General features: G+C 43.3%; 1 protein-coding gene across 9 annotated transcripts in view; it reads left to right on the forward strand.

Annotated features, from left to right (window-relative positions):
- The window catches only part of LIMCH1 (LIM and calponin homology domains 1), a 326,420-nt gene that overhangs the window by 130,378 nt on the left and 173,370 nt on the right, over positions 1-22,672 (forward strand). For all 9 annotated transcript variants that reach the window (XM_059721666.1, XM_059721667.1, XM_059721668.1 and 6 more), the window contains exon 2: positions 6,145-6,215. In XM_059721666.1, the coding sequence (XP_059577649.1) occupies positions 6,145-6,215 (71 nt within the window). The remainder of the gene's footprint in view (positions 1-6,144; positions 6,216-22,672) is intronic.

Consider the following 22,672-nt stretch of genomic DNA (forward strand, 5'->3'; position numbering starts at 1 on the left):
GGAAATACAGTTTATTTTAGATCACATGATCCATTTTTTCATCAAAATCTTCCCCTCCCTACATTAAAAACAAAACAGTTTACATCATGTTACATAAAACATTTCCCCAAACTAACATAGAATCTCTTTATATACATCCTTTGTCATCTACTGTTTCATCCATCTATGTGCTTCTTATCATCAGGTATCATTTACTTTTTGTTAACATAGAGCCTCAACAAGATACATCCCCCCTCTCCCCTGATTTATCCATTTTAAACAATCAACATTGGCTTTTATTTCACATCATATTAAGATTTCTATACCGGTTCTCATATAACCTCCCAACAGGCTTCCGTTACCACCCACATCTCTTTGAAAGGTATTACCTGTCATGCTTTCATCAGTTTTGTTCCAATCCATTCTGTTATTCCCCCCTGCCCTCCCTTCCCCCATTCAGAATTTTCCTGGAATAGCGTTCCCCAGTCTTTTAATTCACATGGTCAACTCATGTTGGCGTAATTGCTAACTTAAATTTAAGGAAGACATTATTTGAAGCTTCATATAGTGCAACTCTTCTTTTGCCATCTTACTTTACATGTATGGTGAGCCCTAGTCATGGCCTGGGACCATGTTCTGGTAGGTAAAATATAAACGCAGAATAAAGATAGTTTATGCCTCAGAGCTTACAGTTAGTGTGTAAAACAAGATGAAAGAGATGAGGCAGTACAGAGACAATAAGGCAACATTGATAAGTATACACTCTACCTCAACATCCTATCTATTGTTAAGCCTCTGTAGGCATCATGATAAGGGGGAGGGCTTTAAGGTGCGACTTGGAGGGGACTAATGGAACTGGAAGGCAGTCTTTGGAACTGGAAGGCAGTAGGACAGGTGGGAGGAAGAGGAGTGCTAGTGGGGACTAGATATCCATAACCTATGGGTGTTTGTAGACTACACTTTAAAGTAGATTTAAAGCAGGTTAAATGCCTTTTGCACCACTTTAATGGCATTGCTGTTTGCACATTTGGCAGTGTATTGCACATTAATTCCAGCTGCTGTAGCACATTCAGTGGTGTAATGTGCCTTAAGTGACTTTGGGATGCAGCAAATGACTGGTGCATTGAAAAGCAAAACACCTCCTAGGAGTATTAGTTTCCTACCCTACAGCCATGGAGGGAAGTACCAGGCTCTAGGTGGCTCAGGGGCTATGCAGGCAGACTGTGCAGGCAGCCCAGCAGCAGCCTGGGAAGGCAGGCTCCATAGAAGGGGAAAAAAACCCAAAGAAGTGGTGAGCTTGAACTTTTTTTTTTCTTTCCCTGGAGCCTGCCCGCCTGCCTGCACTGTGTGGGGGCCCAGTGCTTCCCTCTGTGACTGTGGTGCCCCCTGGGACTGCTCAAGCCGGGTGATTGCGGGTGAGTGCTGCTGGGGGCAGGGGGGGAGGAGCGGTGGCGGCTGCTGCTGCTGTTGCTGCCGCCATGGAGGGAAGCACCAGCTGCCGCCGTGGAGGGAAGCACTGGCCCCCCTCTCCTGCAGCTCAGAGACTGCTCTGCCTGCCAGCAGCTCGCTCTCCCCTCCCCACTGCTGGAGAGGCAGGTAAGCATTGGGCTCCAACACGGGTATACATGACACAGGGGTTTACTTCACCTTAAATTGAAGCAGTGTTTTTAAAAAAAATGACCTCTTCAATTCAGGGAGAATTAAACCCCAGTGTTGTGTACAAATGCCCCTAATGACTCCTCAGTTAAGCAGTTAGTTCGTGGTTCGCAAGTGCTCCTTCCCTCCCAGCCCAGGGCTTCAAGTGGGTCTGGCTGGGCTTGCCACTGCCTCCTTCTCTCCCTCCCCCTCCCCCCCAAAGGGCCCCAGGAGCAGCAGTGTCCAAGCTACTGTGTTATTGGTTAACTGTTTAACCAATATAATTAGAGGAGGTTAAACGGATAATTTTTAAAATGATATTTACATCCTTAACAAAAAGGTGCTTGTTCAAAATTTTAACTAGATGGAGGTGGGGAGGCAGGCAGAGCCAGTGCTATCTTTACACTGAAGGACCGGTAATAGGCTGTGAGCAGAGACAGGTAGCTTGCTTATGTTTGATCGATAAATATTTTCATTGTTTGGTGTAAGGCTGGAAATGTGGACTGTGCTGAAACAGCCCGTAAATGTTTTCTGTATTGCATTAGTGTAGGTGAAAGTTACTTGGATGGAATATGGTAACAGAAGTTCTCCATATGTGTTAGGTACAGAATGCTAAAGAGTAGCTCATATCACTGATTTGAAAGTTTTCTCTTCTTTCTACCATCCATATTTTATGACTAAGTGCTCCCTTGAGCCTTAATCAACCAGAGCCTGAGAGTAGCATCCATTGGTCCAGCAGGCCAAATTAAAAGGCTGTATCTGGAGGTGAACTATTTAAAGAAATGAGGAGAGAATATCTGGAATTCTACCTAAATAAGCCATTAATATGAGCTAAGTCAACCTAATACAGTTATTGGAACTAACATAAGCTACTGTATATATGCTAGGAATGAAAGTGCAAAGACTTGTGCTTGGCAGAATGACATCACTTCCAAGCAAAAGATACTGAATTATCAATGAGCCAAAGCAGAAGTCCAAAGGAGGACCTGTGATATGAAGATCCAGATGGTGAAAAGACAAGGCGAAGGAGATTCAACATCTCACTGATATCCACAATACGCATGTTTTTTTTTCAGTGCCAACAGAGCCATTTACAGTCTGAGCTCTCAGGGATCAACCCCCTTGAGACCTAAGGATGGAAGAGACCTGGTTAAAGAAAGGGGAGCCATCAACTCCCTGTTGGAAAAAGCATTTTTTAAGACCTTTTCAATCAAGAATCTGTTGTTGATGAGAGTGCTCTCAACTGTATCCTGCAACATCTAGTCAGAGATGTTTCCAGAATCCCTCCCACCCTTGATGAAGTGAAGAAAGCCATCAAGTAGATAAATGACAAGGTATCTGGAGCTGATGGAACCCCTGCCAAAATCTTGCAGCAATGGGGAGAGGAACTGGCATCATAGCTCCATGCCCTCATCATAAGGAGCTGGAATGATGAGGAAATCCCAAATGACCTAAGTGACACCATGAATGTGACAGTTTTCAAGAAGGGAGATGGGTCCGATTCTGGAAATTTACAGAGGGGATCACCTTGCTGTCCAAAATTTGTCACCATTCTTTGCCTGCTCCATGACGGTATGCGAGTGGTGATTCTCTGTAACGGAACTATAACAGGTCCCTTGGCGGTTAAAATGGGAGTTAAGCAAGGCTTTGTAATCACTCCAATATTCTTCTTGATATTTCTTACTGCTATGCTACATCTGACCACCAACAATCTTCCAGTCAGAGTGGAGTTAACTACTGAATGGATGGTAAGCTGTTTCATCTCAGCCAATTCCAAGCCAAAACCAAGACCACCTCAACTTCAATCATTGAGCTCCAGTACGCCGATGATGCTGTAGTGTGTGCTCACTTGGAAGCAGACCTTCAGACAGTTGTCAGTGTCTTTACCAAGGCAAACAAGAAAATGGGACTGATGCTTAACATTCAGAAGACTAAGGTCCTCCATCACCAAGCTCTTAGTGAGCAGTCCCCAGCTCCAGTAATTCAGAATCATGGTGAAACTCTGGAGAATGTTATTTCACATACCTCGGAAGCCATCTCTCACAGAAGGCTAGCATTGATGAAGAAATCCAACATTGCCTTTAAAAGAGCAAGTACAGTGTTCAGACGCCTGAGGAAGTGGGTGTTCAAAGATTGGGATATCAATCCCAAAGCCAAGCTCATGGTTTATCAAGCGTTGTTATTCCCACCTTGCTGTACAGAGCTGAGATATGGACAGTGTATAGGAGACACCTCAAGTTGCCCTCGCAGAAACACGTGCCCAAGTTGCAACAAAGTTCTGTGATCCCAGATCAGCCTCATCAGCCATCTTTGGCCTCATCAGTCATAGAAAGCAATCATGGAAGACAATCATCCTCACCTGTGAGGGATTGTCCATGTGTATGTGAGTGGCCAAACATGAATGGCCATGCAGTGCCCTGTACTTCCAAATTAAAACGTAGACAGATTAGCATCTATCATTATTTTACTAAAGCTAAATACCATTATCACAACATTATACTCATTGATGGCTTGTGGATTTTATGGGAATTGTTAGCGAGGTGTGTAAGGAGCTGCTCAGCCCCTCAAGGGCTTGGAACCCAGCTGCAGACAGTCAGGAATTGATAGTGTGCCTGGCTTGGAGGCTAGTGGCCAGCTGGAAGTGATAACCTGCTAATCAGGATGGAGCCACAAATATGCTTAAGAACTTCAGGAGGGAGTGCTGAAAAAGGAGAAGTCCAGAGCTACAATTACCCCTGTCCAGTGTTTGGAGAACAAAGGGGTTTTTTTATTTTTGTTTGTTTTACTTATTGTGGTTTGGTTTGTTCATTCATTGTGGTTTCAAAAATGTTTCTGAAAGGAATAAAACTGGTCTGAGTACCTGAAGTTAGAGCTGACTTGCCTCTGTCTCAGGCAGTGAAGGACACAAACTGCTTATGGGGTGATTTCCCTGAGTGTGAATATCTATATATCTAATCTCAAGCATCCACAGACCAACTGGATGTGACAATATAGGGATGTGAGTGACCTTTCTGGGGCAGAATTGGAGCCCGGATGATTGCTCCTTTCAGTGCCACCAGTTGGTTTGCCCTTTATAGGGAAGTATTAGAAGCTTCTTTTTCCAAAAGTGCAGTCTCGCTTTCTTTTCCCGTTCATTAATACTTCCACAGAGCAAAATGGAATCTCTAAATTAGGCAGCATCTTTCCACGCTTCATTCATTGCCACTTCCTTTATAAGCACACACAGTTTATAGACCTTCCCACCTTTCCTAATGCATTATTGAGTTCCCTTTCAGTTGTTTTTCTAATACTGCATTTGAAGCATCTGAGTAAAATATACAAACATTGCAGTTAAATGCAACATAATGCTACTGGCTTGAAACCATTCTGTATTGGAGATTCTCATGTGATGGCTTTTTGGTCAGTTAATTCAGTTTTGGTTCCACTGTCTAATGAACGAATACATGTCCAAATTGCATATAAATAAAATAATTTCCAGATCTCAGACTTGTCGAAATTGACCTTGGCCCCAGTTTGGATCTGGACCATAGGGCTCTGCCCAGGCCAGATCTGTGGGGCCAGCAGCAATTGCAACAGGTCCGATTGCGTGTATATATATTTGTTTTAAACACTCTGAGGTGATGAAGCTGGGAAATATAAAGTAAGAACATTGAATTTTGTGTGGATATGATAATTTCCCTTTAAAATGTTAAACACTTATTCTGAAGGCTAGAACACCACTTGTCTCATGGTAAACTTTGAAGAATGGCTTAATTTATATTTCTATCTTTCTAAGTAGGAGGTAGGGCATGTATACATGTGCTCCAGGAATGTGTGTGTGGGGGGAGGGGGAGCACTTTAATTAGAGCAGCTATGAGAGCAGCTCTAATTAAAGCGCCCAGAGCGTCATGTGTATCAGCGTCCCTATGCTGAAAAATGGTGGTGGGGGCACTTTAACTAAAGCTCGTCAAATGAGCTTTAGATAAAGTGCCCCTGCTGTCATTTTTCAGTGCAGGGATGCTGATGCACATGATGATGGAGTCTGATGGAGTGCAGTAATTACTACACTCCAGCAGACTCAATTGAGTCTGCTCCGATATGCTATAATTATAGTGCATCGGAGCAGCCTCTCTGCACGTGTATAGGTGTCCCTAGAGACTTGATCAGAGAGGCATGAATTTTTGTAGGCAGTAGCCTACTTCATCAAATGCAAATGCAATAAATAAACATTCATTGACACCATCTGACAAAGCAGGCTGTTTATGAAAACTCATGCCTCTCTGATCAAGTTACTCTCTATGGTGCTATCTTGCTCCTGACTTTAGACTAATTTCTCTAATTACCTCTAAGATTTTGAAGAAAAGCTTTCATGCTTTGCATTAAATAGTACACTGAAGAACTTCATGATACAGTAAACATTTTTATCTTTCCAGGCAATACCTAAAGGGCTGGGTCATTACATTTCCCCTAGAAATTGTAAATAAATACTACAAAGCATTTTTTTAAATGTCCGTGCTAATTAACATGTTTTTCTCTTATTTTCCTTTCCAGCAAGCAACAGGCAGAGGTTTTGGTGACAAAGATTTTCGGTCTGGATTAGAAAATGGTATTCTGCTGTGTGAGTAAGTAATACTTTAAATTTGAGCTTCAAATGCAACGTCATACTTGAGATTAAACTTATTTATTTACTCTGTCTGGTCCATACAGCTGTTGGTTTCCTTTTGCAAGCTGGGATATTGTGTATATAACATGTTTCATCACATTCTCATTTCAGTGCCAATGCTATGGTCTGGATTGATGTGTGGCTTTACAAAAACAAGTTTTGCTTCCCCTGCCCTCCTTAACCTCTTTGACAAGCTATGTAAAGTAAAAGCAATGTTTGCACTTTGGTTTCCTTTTATTTAAAGATGTTGACTGCAGTTTGTCAAACAGCATTCTGTACCTGGCTGCAGATGCTTCTGGTACAGGGAAGAGTTCTGAATCAATGGCAGATTTGTTGGCAAGGCTTAACCCAGCCAAACCCAAGTTTATCTGCACTTGGGTCCTTTGAGGTTTAGGGTGTACTCTGACAGGTTTTTTGTTTGTTTGTTTGTTTGTTTGTTTGTTTTAAAGATCCATTTGAGCGTGCTTCACACTTCTTAATACAACAGGGTCATAGGTTTAACTAAAACCTGCTAAACCAAACAAGCCTCTCTCACTTACCTGGGGATTTAGATTAGGGACAGGCATTCAAAAAGCCTGAGCCTGAATTGATTGTCTTTTCAGGTTAATCTAACCTGCGTAGATTGAATCAGTTTGCAACTGACAGACATTCCCTCTGGACTTAGAAATGCTGGCACATGCCTGCAGTGACTCAGGCTAGAAACCGGAGGTGCTAGAGCAGAGTTTCCCCAACGACTGGGCCACAAAGGGTTGGCTGTTGGGTCGTGGCATGAGCCCCCTGCTTGGACCTCCATCTGTCTGGCCACATGAGCAGCTTCCACTGCCAGCAGTAAACTGTGGGGTTAAAGTTGGGTGGTGGGGCAGTCCCAGGAGGGAGGCAGCCAGCTCTGTGTGCCCTGTCCCACTCCAACCACCATAGCTATGTCTGGCAAAGCGCTGCTCACGCAGCAGGTGCAGGGGCCCACAGCTCTGCCTGTGGCTGCGAGCAGGGAGATGCAGGTGAGGAAATGCCCAGGGCAGAGGGTGAGGAGGCAGCTTTGCTGCTTGCTTCTAGGGAAGGCAGCAAAACCCCTTTTTCCTGGGCAGTCTCAGCTGGGTTCCCCCTGGCCACCAGCTGCACAGCCCCCTCCCCGCAGGGTCCCCCGGTGTCTGTGGCTGTGGTGCCCCAACCCAGCTGGAGCTGTGCCTTTACTTGCAGGGCAACTCCTTGCAACCCTTCCCCCTCCCCCCCGCATGTAAAAATTAAATTTAAACATGTAAGTTAGATTGTTTTTATACTAGGTACATTATACCTTGTCTGCCAAAATTCTTTGAGTGAGTTTGCTGGTCTGCAGTATAAAAAAGTTTGGGAACCACTGTGCTAGAGCAGCCTTCCCTTCCCTTCTACAGAACTGATCTGCGGGAGTGAGGGGTATGGCCAGGCCCTGACAGGCTCTGATTAGGGAGGGGTATAAACCCCCACCATGTCTGCAATCCCAGGCTTTTCTCCTGCTTGCTGCTCAAGGGGCGAGAGAGTTGCTAGATACTAACCCTGGCCTAGCACTCTGAGGCAAAGGAGATGTGTGTAGTGCATGCATCTGTTGATGATACTGAGGTTTTTAATTTCTCTCCCTGTTTCTTCATACTGTCTGCAAACCTGACAGGTGAGGGAGCTAGCAGGGAGTTGTTAACACAGCATTTATCAGCCCATCAAGAAAACAAAAGCATCTATCATTAGTTCAAGCTCTTCTTAAATGACTTTTTGCAAGGAAGGAACACAGGGACATTACCAGCTGACCTGTTGATTAGCTCCAAAAAGCCCTAAGCATACACTGTGCTGTCTGCCAGTCCCAGTGAAATTGGAGATGCACATGTAGACACCTCCCAGCATTAGCTGGTATACCGTATGCCTATGGTTTGTGGGGCTGGGGTCCATGCTGTGAGAGAGGGTAGGGAGAGGGGGATCCCTGCTTGAGCAGCAAGGGAGGGATGGAGCAGGGGGAAGCCAGGCAGACCCTGCTGTGCCTGCAGTCTCTGCTGAAGCTCTGGCTAGGAAGCAGAGGGCTGGGGCCAGGCCCTGTTCTCTGGAGCACAGCTCAGCCCAGCCCAGCCCAAGGCTGCAAAGCATCCACGATGCTCGGGGACTCTGATTTAACTTAAACCAGGAAGGGATCTAGGACACACATTTCATAATCCGGTTTGACCCAAATCACTTAAGTCTGATACTACATTCAACCAGGTTCGTCTTAAACTAGTTTCAGCCATTTTGAAACTGGTTTATGTGCACTGAACTTATTTTCCGTTACAGGTTTAAACCAGTTTCTGATCACTTAAACCAGTTTATGTGTAATATCTGTCCCTAGCCTTAATATCTCAGCCTAGATCAATTTTCAAGAGCACTGGAGGAGTTAGGTGCAAGGTTCCCTCTAAGGTGTATGCGTGTGCGGCCGCGCACAACTAAAAGTGTGGCTGCACACAGCCTTTTCAAGGCCGCGCACCAGGAGAGGCTGGGGCAGGAGCCAGGCGTGGGCTCCACCGGCTCTGGGGAAGTGCTCCGCTCCCCCGCATCAGGGCTGGGGAGTGGAGCACTTCTCCAGAGCTGGCGGAGCCTGCGCCAGCCCCTCGCCCCAGCCTCCATCCCTGCCTTGCCTCACCTCAGGGAGGAGTCGCTGCCTGCCCCAAGTGAGGCTCTGCTGGCTCCGGGACACTGCTTTGCCCCCTGGCATGGCCTCAGGGGGCGTGTCTCGCAGTGTCTCCTCCCCAAGGTGAGGCAAGGCAGGAAGGATGGAGGCTGGGATGTGGGGCTGGCGCAGGCTCCACTGGCTCCGAGGAAGTGCTCCACTCCCCAGCCGTGATGCGGGGGAGCAGAGCACTTCCCCGGAGCCGGCGGAGCCCATGCCAGCCATCGGCTCCAGTGCCTGGCTCCCAGCCTCCGGCTCCAGGCCCCAGCCTCTGGCTCCTGGCCCCCAGCCTCTCGGCTCCGGCCTCTGGCCCTCAGCTTCTAGGCTCCAGTCCCTGGCCCCAGCCCCCAGCCTCCATCTCCGGCTCCAAGCCTCTCAGCTCCAGGCCCCCGGCCCCCAGCCCCTTTCAATAAGTGTCCCACACTGGACAGAGGCGGTGTGCTCACGGACTGAGGCGGTGTGCTCACAGACTGCTACTCCTTAGAAGGAACATTGGTTAGGTGTCCAGTGTGGTGACTTTCATTTTGCTTTAACTCTGTTGACTGCTTGGAAAATGCCACCTCCACCTGACAGCAGCAGCTTCTAGGCTCTGTGTAATACTGTAAGTAGGATGACCATACATCCCAGCTTCAGATTTCATAAGCTGTCGCTGTCAGTAGATGAAAATTCTAACAAATGTCTTGGGTTGACTGAGCATGCCTGGTCCAACTCCTCTTGAGTACGGGGGTGTGTGTGTGTGTGTGTGTGTGTGTGTGGCACTCCCCTGACCATGAACCTCTGGGCAGTCACCCACATTGCCCCCCCCAAAGCTGGCCCTGACTGACTCTCCTGTGCATGAGACAAATTCACAGCACAGGGGAGTCAGGACCAGGGAGTTGCCACTGTGTGGAGGCCAGGTGAGGAAGGGGCTTCCCTGGTGGGGGTGGAGAGGGGATTGGAGGCTTGGACCACTGCCCCTGAGGACATGTGTTTGGGGGGTGGCTGCTGGGGTTCTATGTCTGGTGGGGCAGCTCAGGGCTCTGCTCTGGGACTTTCAGTGGAGTTGGAACTAGGGAGTGGCTGCCGTCACTGCACAGAGCCCCAGGGGGGATGGGGGTGGCTTGGACCCCTGCCCTCTCTTGGGACTGCGGCCCTGGCTGGCTCGCAGCCCAGTGGAGTTCGGACCTGGGAGCTGTGTGGTCCCTCCCCACATCCTGCCCTCCTGGCTGCCCAGGGACCTGTGTTTTGGGAGGCATGGGGGTGGCTCTGCCCAGCCTGGCCAGAATGGGTGTTGAGCCTGGGTGCTGTTGCTTGGGTCCCCTTGGGTGGTGGGGCAGATTGAAAGGCACAGGGGAGCCTCTTGTTCTTTGTGGGGATATCTCCTCCGTCCCCCACCTCATCACTCTTCTAAGCTTAATCCAGAGGCTGGAAGAAGTGCCAAGGTTGGGGCAGGGGCAGTGTGCGGCTGCTCCTGCTTTGCCTGCAACAGTGCTGCTGACTTGGGATAGGTGGGGAAGGGAGACAGTGTCCCAGATTTCCCAATTTCTGTCTCTAGATGTGTGGGGAGGCTATTTTAAATCAATGGTCATGACCTCAACTCAGAGGAAGAACAGAGGTGCATGCCAGTCATCTTAATTTAGGGCATGAATTCAGAAATGAATGCATTTTGCAACTTGCAAGTAAGCTTTCTTGAAAAGCTAAGCGGTATGCCAGTGCAAGCTTGTAATTGTTATAGCTGAACTTTTGGAACAAAAAAGGAACCACGATTTTGGATTTTGCTTTGAGCACTGTATAGTTAAGCACTATTTGGTTTTTTGGAAAGCTGAAACCAATCTATATACATTTTATGCATCTCAATAATGCAGTTCAGCATGTAGCTTGAACTTTGAGTGCTGAACCCTTTAAAGGAAAAGAAAAAAAAAAAGCCAAAGAACAGATAAAATCTTGTTTACATATCTTTTCCTCCTCTCCAAACCACTTTTTGGCAAAGACAGATATAGTTATTGCTGGTCAGATGTTTTGCAATATATAGCGGCATGTGTAGTGACTGGTGTTGCACAAGAACTTTCTCCTTAGTGAGAGAATTTTCTTCTACAATCACTTAACTGTAACCCTTGTTTGTCATGGTTGAATTGTGTTGGTAGAGGAGTAAGGTGGTGTGCTTCCAGATTAGATCCCAATCATCTCCTCAAAGAAACAGATCTGTTCTGACTTAAGTGGTGTAAATGTTTTAGATGCAAAACCTAAGTCACTAAACCTATCCCTTATTGCCTCCATTGTAATATATGAGTATCTTGGGTTATGGGGTCCAATGGTTATGGTAATGAGTGAAGTGGCAGGACTCCACTTGCTTTATAACCTGGGGGAAACTGCTTCTCTTTGTTGTACACATTTGACAATATATAGACTTGCCCTTATGGGCATTTGTGTAGGAAGACTTTCATTTAATAATCCAAGAATAAATCTAAAAAGGAATTTCTTTAAGAGCATGAGGAGTTTAAAATGTAGCCTAATAGCTCTCTGTACCACAGCTTTATGGCAGCATCTCTGGTGTGTGTTTTAGATCAGTGGGGGCCAACCTTTTTGGCAGGTATACCACAAATTTGCCCCACACACTTCCTGAGTGCTGCTCTTATCTCTTTCCCTTACCCAGTCTGCTTTGAGCAAAAAGCTGAGCAACCCTATGCTCCCTGACCAAGATGCTTGTCTGCTTTCTGCTCCTTGCCCCATCTGCCAGTGCTGCCTCTCCTCTTCCTGATCTGTCTTTCACAAGCCGCACAAACAGGCTGCCCATGCCACAGGTTGACCACCCCTGTTCTAGATGTAAATTGTTGTTGCTACTTAACTCATTGCTCTGAATGGTCTTCTGCAGCTATCTATATACACCGCTAAACATTCATCCTTATGTCAGAAAAGTGACATGAAGGGCTTTCTCCTCAGATACAGCAAATGAAGCCGTCTTCCTGGTGCTCCACGTTTCTACCCGGTGATAAAGTAATGGTAAATGGTGATACAGACCAATAACATCGAGCCACCAAATTGGTCTTGTTAAAGATTGGCTTTGAAATGAAATGGGGTAAGGAGGGGAATGAGTATTATGTTAAACTCTTGGCAAATGACTCTTCAATTGTTTTCAGCTCAATGCAAACTGAAAAACTCCCCACCGATTGCATAGGTCCCTTATGCTGAAGGATGGGGCCAGAACTTTTGGAAAGCATAGGTTCCTAAGGGTGGGGCATTGTGAACCTAGCTTGTAGCTCCTGCCTCCTCCAGCATTTAGATTCAAGCTGCCATGGGCATTATTATATCTTTCAACACTGGCTGGACTGTTTGGATTTTTACTGACCTGCCAATTACAAGCAAATATCTAACCACTTTTAAACTCTTTTATTCTATGCCAGTCCATTTTGTTTGAATCATTACTTCCCAACAAGCAGATGGGAAAGGGTTGCAAGGATTTTTTTTGGCATACCCACCACAAAAAATGTTCTGATGGGGTTTTAGGTTTTAGCTGTTTCAGTCTCCAGCATGTGGAGGATCTGTCACCCTTTCAGGCAGATTAAGTCAAGGTCAGAGAAACAGAATTGAATTTTAGGAAGAGTCCAATTGGGTCTTAGTTTGCAACTGTCTTTGTTAGGATGAGCTCAGTTATTGATAGTCTGTGGCTACCAGACACCCTTAGTCTGTCTGCTGGTGGATGACTTTCATGCAGGGTGAAAATGTTTTTGCTTTCAGGCTTCCATACATTTGGATATTGCAGCCTGTTTATACTGTGTGACCCTGTGTGAGCTAGAGGTGACTTGAAAGTATGTGTCTGCAGATAGGGGAAGCTATCACAGTTAAGTGGTTCTGCGCTTAACATCACTGCCTGGCTCCACAGGTTTCTCTGCATAAGGGAAGGGGGAGAAGGATAGCGGACTTAGCTTGGCTCCAACCATTAGACTGGCTGTGTGGGGAAAAATAAAACTATAGAAATAAAAACTCTGTTTTCCTCCAGAGTTTGGGTTAAAAGGCATGGATTTTTTTAATTAACATCAAAATTTTAGTTTGTTTTGATTCCATAACTCCTTCCTTGCAGGAAGGAAGGGTAGAGAGGTGTGTGTGTGTGTGTGTGTGTGTGTGTGTGTGTGTGTGGTCACAGTGCAGAAGAGACTCAGTAGCTAAGAGGCTATCTATGCAGATAGCCTTCAGAAGTTTGCTCAGGTGTCAACCTAAGTCACTCAGTCTGCTTATTCTGCAGGCTTTATGTGAGTGTTTCTACCAGCATCTGGACCTGGTCCAATTCTTGCACTTTATATCTTGCTGTATTCTTCTCATTGCACTGAGGATTCTGTTAAAAATAATGAAAGGGAGGGCCATAATGCTTCAGTCTGACAAAAATGCCTAATGTGATACCTTTTTGGATTTTAAAGCCCACTCATGTTGTTTCCAGAATGATACCAGCTCTAATTGTTCACACAGCTGTGCCTAGAAACAGCTGACTTGGTTTTTTAATGATTCCACAGCTCTTTGGCCTGGTTGGTCAGCACCAGTGTGGACAGTGATTCAGCAAGCGGTGTCTTAGCATACCGAGACAGAAGCAATTTTATTACCTTCTTGTTCCTTTTGCCAGACTATATTTTTACCATATTATTTCATGTGCCCAGAGATTCTAGACATTCCCCTGATGTGCTGCTGCATGGATGGTTGGATCTGCTTCTCCTCTGGGCCTACGGGTAATGAGCTGATACTCGGCAAGAAAGCTGGCACAAGGCAGGAGTAGGACTACAGCAGCAAGTTTCTAAAAATGCCTCACTTTTTCCAAAGACCTACTTTTCTCCTGCTATGAAGCATTAGCACTTGTGTTTGACCCAGATAGCCTGGAAAGCCAAGGGAATTAATTAAGAAGAAATTTTAATCTAGTAGCTGTAATGCATAGGTATTTCTATAGAAGACACTAGTCATTTGGTAAAGCAGGATTCTAGTGAGAGGAAAAATAGTCTGTTATTCATCCCTCACAGTTACTGCCTATTTTGTCTCCTTGTTGCTTTGCTTCAGAAGGATTGATTATGATGATTTGAGTAAAAATATGTAAATTTTTAAAGATGGAATATGTACATTTGCAAACAGCCTTGCCATATTCTTTTTGCCTTGAACATTTAGGGGGATGTTTCAAACTAAACAGCTCTTCTTTCAGAAGAAAGAAGAAATTGTGACATCTGAATATGGATCCGAGTTAAAACTTGGCAGTTCAGGGCTATGTGTTTCTCTTGATATGAATCTAAATGAAGCTGAAGGCTCCCAGTGAATGGGGAACATACTTGTGGGATAAAATCTTGGAGGGATTTTTGACGTGTGATTAGTCCATAAATTCTCATTCATCTCAAGATTTTTCCCAAAATAAACAGTTCTAAAGGGGTCTGAAAGCCCTTAAAGTTCACACTGGTATTAGCTGGAGCTTGAGGTATGTGCAAGTTCTCAGGATCAGGACCAACTTGTGAAAAAAAGACAGTAGCTTTTCTATTTTACTCAGATCATGCATCCTGGATTTAAATATATATGGCACAAGGGTAATGAGAGAGGAAAAAAACAAACAAACATAGCCTTGTATCCACTATAATATACCAATGCAAAATGATTTGGCTTAGCAGTGTAATGCAATAACTATATTAAACATTTTGCTGATGTTATTCCCTGTACCCAGATTAGTTTACTTAAGTGTCTGCTGCTTGTTAATTAATTGATTTTATATAGGATAAGCTCATAAATCTGTTTTTCAAAATTCTGGAATTCTCAAAACTCTGGCACTTTTCAGAAGTTCACTACATCAGGGGTTTTCACCTTTTTTTGACCAGTGTACCCCTGGTCGCGGAGCAGGAGGTGGAAGGAATAGTGGTGGCGCAGGGTCGTGGATGGGGGTAGCAGCCGCATGCAAGCTCTGCCCCCCACCCTCCTCCACTACCCGCCCGGCATCCAGCCTGCCAAACAGGTCCAGGCTGTACATTTTCCTTACATTTCAAAAATCCAGAATTTTCAAATTTCTGGAAGGTGCTAGGTCCCAAGGTTGCCAGATTTGAGGTTATACTGTATCATTAAATACTGGCTTGGCTTAATAATGCAACTTTGATTCAATTAAGCCTGTCTTAACACTGATTTAAGTGTTTTTAAGAACATTCATAAATGCTTTCCTGAACTGTGACCTAAGGATGGGTAATAAAATCCCAGTATTGTTATAGGTTTGCATCACTTAGCTGTATTATCTTTGAGTAATCTGTGCTCCTATTTTTTGTGTGTGCTATTTTACTTCTGGAATGTGTTTATGAAATGAATATAAGTGCCTTTAAAATATAAAAATAACTTTTGCTATTAAACAATAGGCATTTTATGACCTCTGCTAACTTTTTATTGAACATAAAAGGTGATCATTCTAATTTTGAGGAATTTTGCTAAAACTAACTCCATATAATAAATTTAAGGGAAAGGATCTTAGTTACCCCCTCCCCCCCCGACTTCCTTCCAGCAACGTGAATTAATAGAGTCTTAAAAAGACTGTAATAAAGTTTCCTCGGTTTTACTTTTAAATGAAGGCATTTGGCAGACGTTATTCATATGCACAGAATTCTTTTTATAGTTCTTAAAGAAAAATGGTGTGAGACTGTAAATCTGAATGACTTTAAAATGATTGTGATCAGTAATTACTTAATGGAATTTAGGATTTTACTCTATCACAAGAATGATTTTGTCCTGGAAAAAGACACCTACTTAGCATGTGTGGTTTTTGCCATTTGGTGATGAATGAGCTGCTTATTCTCAGAAAACAGAATTTCTTTGGCCCTGCATCATGATTACAGCACGTGACCTAGCTTTGTGCTGGTATAAACTTGGTTTTCAGTACAAGTTGGGTATATGCCATACCCATGCAAATCCAGCAGTGTGGAATAGCAAAATTTAGCTTTCAGAGTAGTAGAATCAGATGTGGAGCTGTTTGCAGACTGACTTAAATGTATAATCCAACTGTAATTACTTTAACATAAAAATCTTATACCTGCAACTTGATGCCCACTTTGGGAAATTGCTGTGCCAGTCACAGGGTAGGCTGTTGAAACTGTTCTTGAAAGTCTTCTCAGTTTCCTATCAGATTTCTGAAGTATTTTACTCATCTACCAACTGTGTAGGACTGACAGTAAAACAAAATTTTGGCTGACTCATGTACAGCAAGAAGATTCTTATTTGTCCAGAAAGCTAGCTAGAGAAGAAGCTAGTAGATGCCTAAGCCATGTACCTACTGCATAATTAAGCTCTGCTCAGTTTTGCTATTGTAGGGATATTATTTGTGAAGATCAAAACAAAGCGTTTTCTTTTATTGGCATGCTATAGGTCTGGCTGGGACCCATGCCTTTAAATGGAGAGGAGGTTGATGGTGGTCTATGGTTTTTCAGGCTTTGTATTCTAAAGCCAAAGCATTATCAGCATCATGGATCTGGCATATATCCAGCCCAAAGAGAGGACCCAAAGCTCGTTAGGCACTAAGATTTAAGTTCAGATGAGGACATTTGAAACAGTGTCATGTCAAGCCGGAGTTCTTAATCTTTACATTTTATTATTTGTGGCATAAAGAAAAGTTATTTATTAGTACGGTTTCTGTGGGAGGTCAGAAGTAAAATAATAATCTGTAAAGTCTAACTGTGTGAATTAAGTGGAAGTGGAGCAGCTGAAGGGCATGCATTACTACTGCCCTGGTTTAAAAAAAAACAAACAAAAAACAGCAACAACAAAAAAAACCACAGTAGTATTGTAGACAGTCGATCAAATGGCACTTTGGTTTCTCCAATACATTTTAGTGACTGACAGGGCAAGCTGTGGAATACTGATCTGTTCAGACTAATTTTGTCTATGTGCAAAGCATAATGTTCCAGTGACAGGTTTAACCTTTCAGCTATGTATGCTATGGAAAATCTTTTGGATTCATACTTTGAGTAGCTATAAAGTATGGTTAATTAACCATGCTTATAGATGACTTGCTGTGCATTGTAGTGTGATATCCATTAACCTTTACATTGCAGTGCACAGTATTTTCTGTGTCTAATAATAAGCATAACATCTAATCATTCATACTTTCTGGGGGCTTTTTCATAGCCTGTCATACTGTCAGTTGTCTTCATACCTTTACCCACACAGCCACTTATATATGGTGTTACTCCTTTAATCTTCCTTTTAAAGCCTATATCCTGTCTTCACTGAAGTCCTTAAAGACATACTTCAGCTCTGCTATTTAATGTCTTACATTTGACCCCTTACTCCTGTCCATACCTCCTCTGAGTAGCAACTAGCTGATGATATCTACTTTGAATATCTGGAAAGCACTTACAGCATTATGGTTATATGATATAAAATATATAGGGCCATAAATAATATCATAAAGTTAATTACAAATTGTTTTGGTATGATCTCCTACATTTATTGTGGAGGTTCTTATCCCTTTTCAGAGTTGATGAACTTAACTTCCCTTGAAGAAAGACCTCCAGGGATGCTTCATGTCTATATCTAGATCTGACAGTTGATCTGCCTCTTGTTACCTCCATTTTAACCAAGCACCCATAGTATTGAATAACTGACCCTAAATATATGAATAATGTTTATCAGGTTCCCAAAGAACAGGGTGGCATTTCTTAAAATATATAATTACTTTCAAAAATGAAAAAGTACAGATACCTGCTTTGAGCTATTTCACAGTTATTAAGATTTGCTTGTACCCTGGAACACTTAAATATCCTCCTGCTTTTGACCGGTTTCATCAGTCATTTTTTTGGAAGTAATGTCCATCTACCTTTTTAACAAAATCATGTGTTGAATATGTACACTTCTAGTTTAGGCTTATTTATGAGCCAGACCTCATTCCAGCCTTCTTTTTTTCACTTCCTGAATTTTATTTTCCATAAACCCCTTTCTGTCTCATTTCCTCCTGAAGCCAGATCTTTTTGGAGCCTGGAATTGGGAACCATTCTCTGGTTTTTATAAGCTAACACTTTCTGACAAGAATTGCATATGCAGCTTCTCAGTGCTTTTCATTAGATCATTTGTCAGCAGTCATCTCAAACGCCCTCTCTTCCTGGCAGAAGTTTTTTTTAAATTCTTAAATGGAGCTAAATAAATGCTGGAGGGTCTGATAGGTTAATCATACAGTTGCTGGCAAGGATACGAGCCCCTCCTTGGTTTTAGGAGTATCTTCCCTCCTGACTATTCAAGCCTTCCTGATCCTTCCCCAAATCATCAGAGTTTTGGAAGGGGAAGGGAGTGCCATGAGCCATCCTACAACAGGGACCGTGTTAGAGCTTTCCACTCCACCTGCAGTGAGCTACTTGGCTAAGGTAAGGCTTTCCTAGCTTCTGTATTAAGGATTTTTACATTTCACATATCAGTCAGTTTCTACAGAATATCCCAGCTCCCTGAAAAAGCGGGGGGGGATAAGTGTAAAGGGGATTAGTGGTAGCATGTGCATTGTGTTAAAGATAGTACAGGGATTTGTGGAAGGCATTAAGGGGCAAAGGGGTATATAACCTGTATCAGTACAGGTCTTTATTTGTGGATGTGGGTTAACTGTTAATGGGTAAGATGGGTATTCTAGTGAGGTCCCAGAGCCTTCAGAGATCAGGGTCAATAGGATTCACACAGTCTTATATATTTTACAATCAGATCCTAAAAAGTTTTGCTTTTTCTCTGCTCTTTCTCTCTTTGATTTCTATAATCTTAAGACCTATTTTATCTCACCTTTAACATTTTGTTTACAGAATCTGCTTCCAACCTTCAAATCCTTCCTTCTTTTATTGCTTTCTTTATCTTCCCTTAATTGCATAATCATATAGAGCTTTCCTGCATGTAGTGCAGTAAAACGATTTAAGAAATACTTCATCCTCCTTTCTTTTATATTACTTTGGCTTAAGACTTTATGAGCCATATAACCTTCTAATTGTTAAAGTCAAACACTTAGTTGTTGCAAGGGACATATGAATCTTATGTAGTAGGTTTTAAAAGCAACTTCATGATTAATCTATACGTGTGCACGATCATACCAGAAATGCAGCAGAATCTCTCTGAATTGCAACATGAAAAGTACTTTGTGGTTTGCTTTTTAGCCTTTGTGATTTCTCACCTGAATTCTATTCATTTAACCTGTGATAGTCCAACCAAGTTTCAGACTATTGGCATATTGTAAAGTTGAAAGGTCTGGCATAAATTTCTTTTGTCCTCCTTTTAAACTGGTTGCTTCAAAGTTTACCCCATCTGATACAGAAACACCTGCTGTATCTTCCTAGAGAGTGTGAATAATATTCACTGGCTTGTTTCCAACCCTGGCAAACCACAAAATGTCAAATCTTAAAATTTTACAACACCCTCCTGAATTAAAAACAAAAGTATTAGAAGTAGATGTTTACAAAATATAGTGAACTACTTTTTCATGTCTTTGAGGACTGTACTAGTAAACTTGTGTTTTTAAGGCACCTTGGTGAAGTTTTTAAAGTTTAAATGTAGGAAACTCTGCTGCTGCTAAAATAACTCATTAAAATTGAAATAAGCGTGGTTATATGTAATAGAAGAAGGGTGTGTTTGTTTTTCTGTTTGCTTGTTTGTTTTCCATTATATATGATGAGTCTTTCATTTTGGATGTGTTACTTCTGAGGAATGCAGTTATATTAAGACCAAAACATAATTCTCTTTTCAGAAAAGCTGGATTTGGGGACAGTTTAACTCTACGTCCAGATGGAAGAGACAGGTTTAAATTGGGTACCTGGACCACAGGACCACAGACCCTAACTTGCCTGTGTTTAAAGTCCTGTATTGAAATGAAGGAATGTAGTGGTTTCACGTGGAGACTCCCAAAGTGAAAGTTGGGTTTCTTGTGCACTTTGAACAAATACTATTTCTTTAAATGAGTGGGTTTTACTACACTAAATAGTTAAGGAAACTTTCCATTTTTTTTAAACAAACTTCCTGCTTTTAATTTTTATTGTGAAGGGGCTGGCATAATACAAGAACTGGTGTTACTGGTTCCATAGAATTACAGAAGATAGACATTTTAAGCAGCTTTTGTAAGAAGGATAGAGAGATGGTTATGAACTTTATGATGGAGACTTAAGTTTGACTCTTATGATCCTGTGACACCCTGCAGGGCCACATTTTAAAGGTATTTGCATACCACATTTTCTCACACATTACACATCATTGCCAAATAAAACTTGTACATTGTTTTTGGAAGACAGACATCAGAAAAAATATTTTTCCAGTCATGGCAAGAGCTGACTGCATCCAGAAGCTCACTTGCCCTCAGCCAGCTCAGTGACACCGATTGATCAGGTTTTTCTTTAAACCCTTTACATTTATTAAAATCATACATGAATTGGCTTTTTAAATATATATTTCACTTACTTTGGGCACTAAGAGTGGAAGTGCCTGCACTTTGTGTGTTTAAAGGGCAGTTTTCTAAGAGTCTATCTGGCTGTTTCCCTTGACTTTACACTGTGAATATATAAGCAAGCATGTGTAAGTAGGCTGAGCATGCACAACAAGGCTATATACTAGCTGACTACATACATGACTAGCTGCGTGCATACCTGGCTGTAAGCCCCGGAAAAGGCTGGGAAGGGGAGGATGACTATCTGATGTTTTAGCCATAATAGCCATCCCTGTTGGCAATCTCTTGATCTGAGGATGATTTTTACCATGGCTCATTGATGGGTCTTGAGGTGAGTAAAAAGTCCAATCCTTGAGCCACAGATGTATCTGCAGAAGTTGGAGGTCTTTCTTGAAGGGAGAGTAGGCCTTAGGCTAGCACTTCTTTCCTTTTCCTTCCTCCACTCTTTCTTCTCTGCTTCGAGGGCAAGACACTTTATCTCAAAATGGACTGCCACTTGCTCAAGTGGCACCATCAGAGTTGTTTGACAGCCAGCTTCTCCCTGCTCTTGATGTCAGCATTCATTTTCTTGAGGTATGCCTTCAATGTGTCCTTGTAGTGTTTCCTTAGACCACAGCAAGTTCTCAGGCTGTTACTAAGTTGGTAATAGAGAATTTGTTTTGGGAGTTGAGGATCAGACATCTGCACACAATGTCTGGTCCAGTGAAGTTGTGTTTGAGGTTCACAGACTCCGTGCCAGCAACATTGGTTTCAGCAAGGATGCTGTCATTTGTGCAGCAATCTTCCCATTTGATGTGGAGGATTTTCTGGAGGTATCATTGGTGAAACCTCTCTAGGCTCTTAAGATGACAATGGGAGGTCACCCACATTTTGCATCCATACAGAAGAGTGGGGATAATGATTGCATTGTGGATCTAGAACTTGGTATCTTTCAGGAGATCGTGCTGAATAAATACACAGTGAAGTAATTTCCCAAAGGAGGCACTTGTGTACTGGATCCTTTGCTGGATCTCCTCATCAATGGTCACTTTCTGAGAGAGGTAGCTACCAAAGTAGTGAAAGTGTTTGACTACAAGGGTCTTTCCTTTTTATTGTAATTTGTGAAGGGAGGGTCACATTCATGACCTGGGGCAGACTGATAGAGCACTTTGGTCTTTTTGATGTTGAGAGGGCTGCCTAAAGTTTGGTAAGCTTCTCCAGAAAGGTCCGGCATGGTCTGGAGGTCTTCCTCAGTATGCATAAAGATGACACAGGCATAATGGCCAGTAGCTAAATGTTTAAGAAGCTGGAAGACCCCATTTCCAGGTGCTTTGAACCAGCATCTCTGGTTAGAACACAGTGCTCTGACCACCATACCATATATAATCACTGTCCATTGTATTTAATAGTCATTGGATAAAACTGATAGAGAGCAATGCAGTGGGGACAGTATGTGTTCCATTGGGAGCATAGGTCCAGGCTAAAAGTGAGCGTCTGTTCCCATCTGGGGGAGAATCCATCTCACTGAGCCACATACTCTCACATATTCTCTTTCTCTTTGTCCCATGTATCTTCCTACCTGGGGGGCCATCTTCAAAGGGAGGGCTGGAAAGGGCTCTGGATAATGCCTAATCTGTTGTGGGTGGTTAGAGATGCAGGTTCAAGTTCCCTCTGACTGAGAGAAGCTCCATGGGTATGAACACCTATTAGCCATGAGTTTCTGGCTGGCTCCCCTTCTGTGAGTTAGATGCATATATGCATCTAAAAGTGGCACACACATGTAGCCATATACCTCCTGTTCCTGCATATATGTAGCCATTGTGTAGGCTACTGTGCATGTTCAGTCTACAAGCACATACTTACTCACAGGTAATGATTCTGTACCCTCTACAGCTGTAAAGAAAACAGTTGTCCCAGGACAGGGAGTTCCACAAGATCCACCAATCATCCTTAATGAGAACCAGCTAGCAGTAGTCCAAAAGTTCAGCTACCTAGATTCTACAGTGACTACCAACCTCTCAGTGGATGAAGAACTTAATGTTCGCACCAGAAAGGCTGCTACCATCTTCAGCAGACTAACTAAAAGAGAATGGAACAACCTAAAGCTTACCATCAAAACCAAAATGCTAGTGTACAAGTGTGGCTGGTCACTTTTTGTGCCTACCACTTTAAGAGACTTAAGCAGGCTGGGGAGCAGCCAGCAGGTATGGTGTAACAAGGTGGTCACATGACCATGGGAGGGCTACTGGATTGGAGGGTGGGGCTGAGCAGCCTCAATATAAATCCAGGCCCTCAGGGCTGAGCTGGTAGTTGCTGGAGGGAGCCAGAGAGAGCTGCTGCTTCCAGAACATCTGGAGGTTCAGGGTAGGAACTACAGGAATGGAAGGGGTTCTTGGTCCTGGAGAATGAC

This window comes from Alligator mississippiensis, chromosome 2 (assembly GCF_030867095.1).
Source record: "Alligator mississippiensis isolate rAllMis1 chromosome 2, rAllMis1, whole genome shotgun sequence".
Classification (NCBI taxonomy): Eukaryota; Metazoa; Chordata; order Crocodylia; family Alligatoridae; genus Alligator; species Alligator mississippiensis.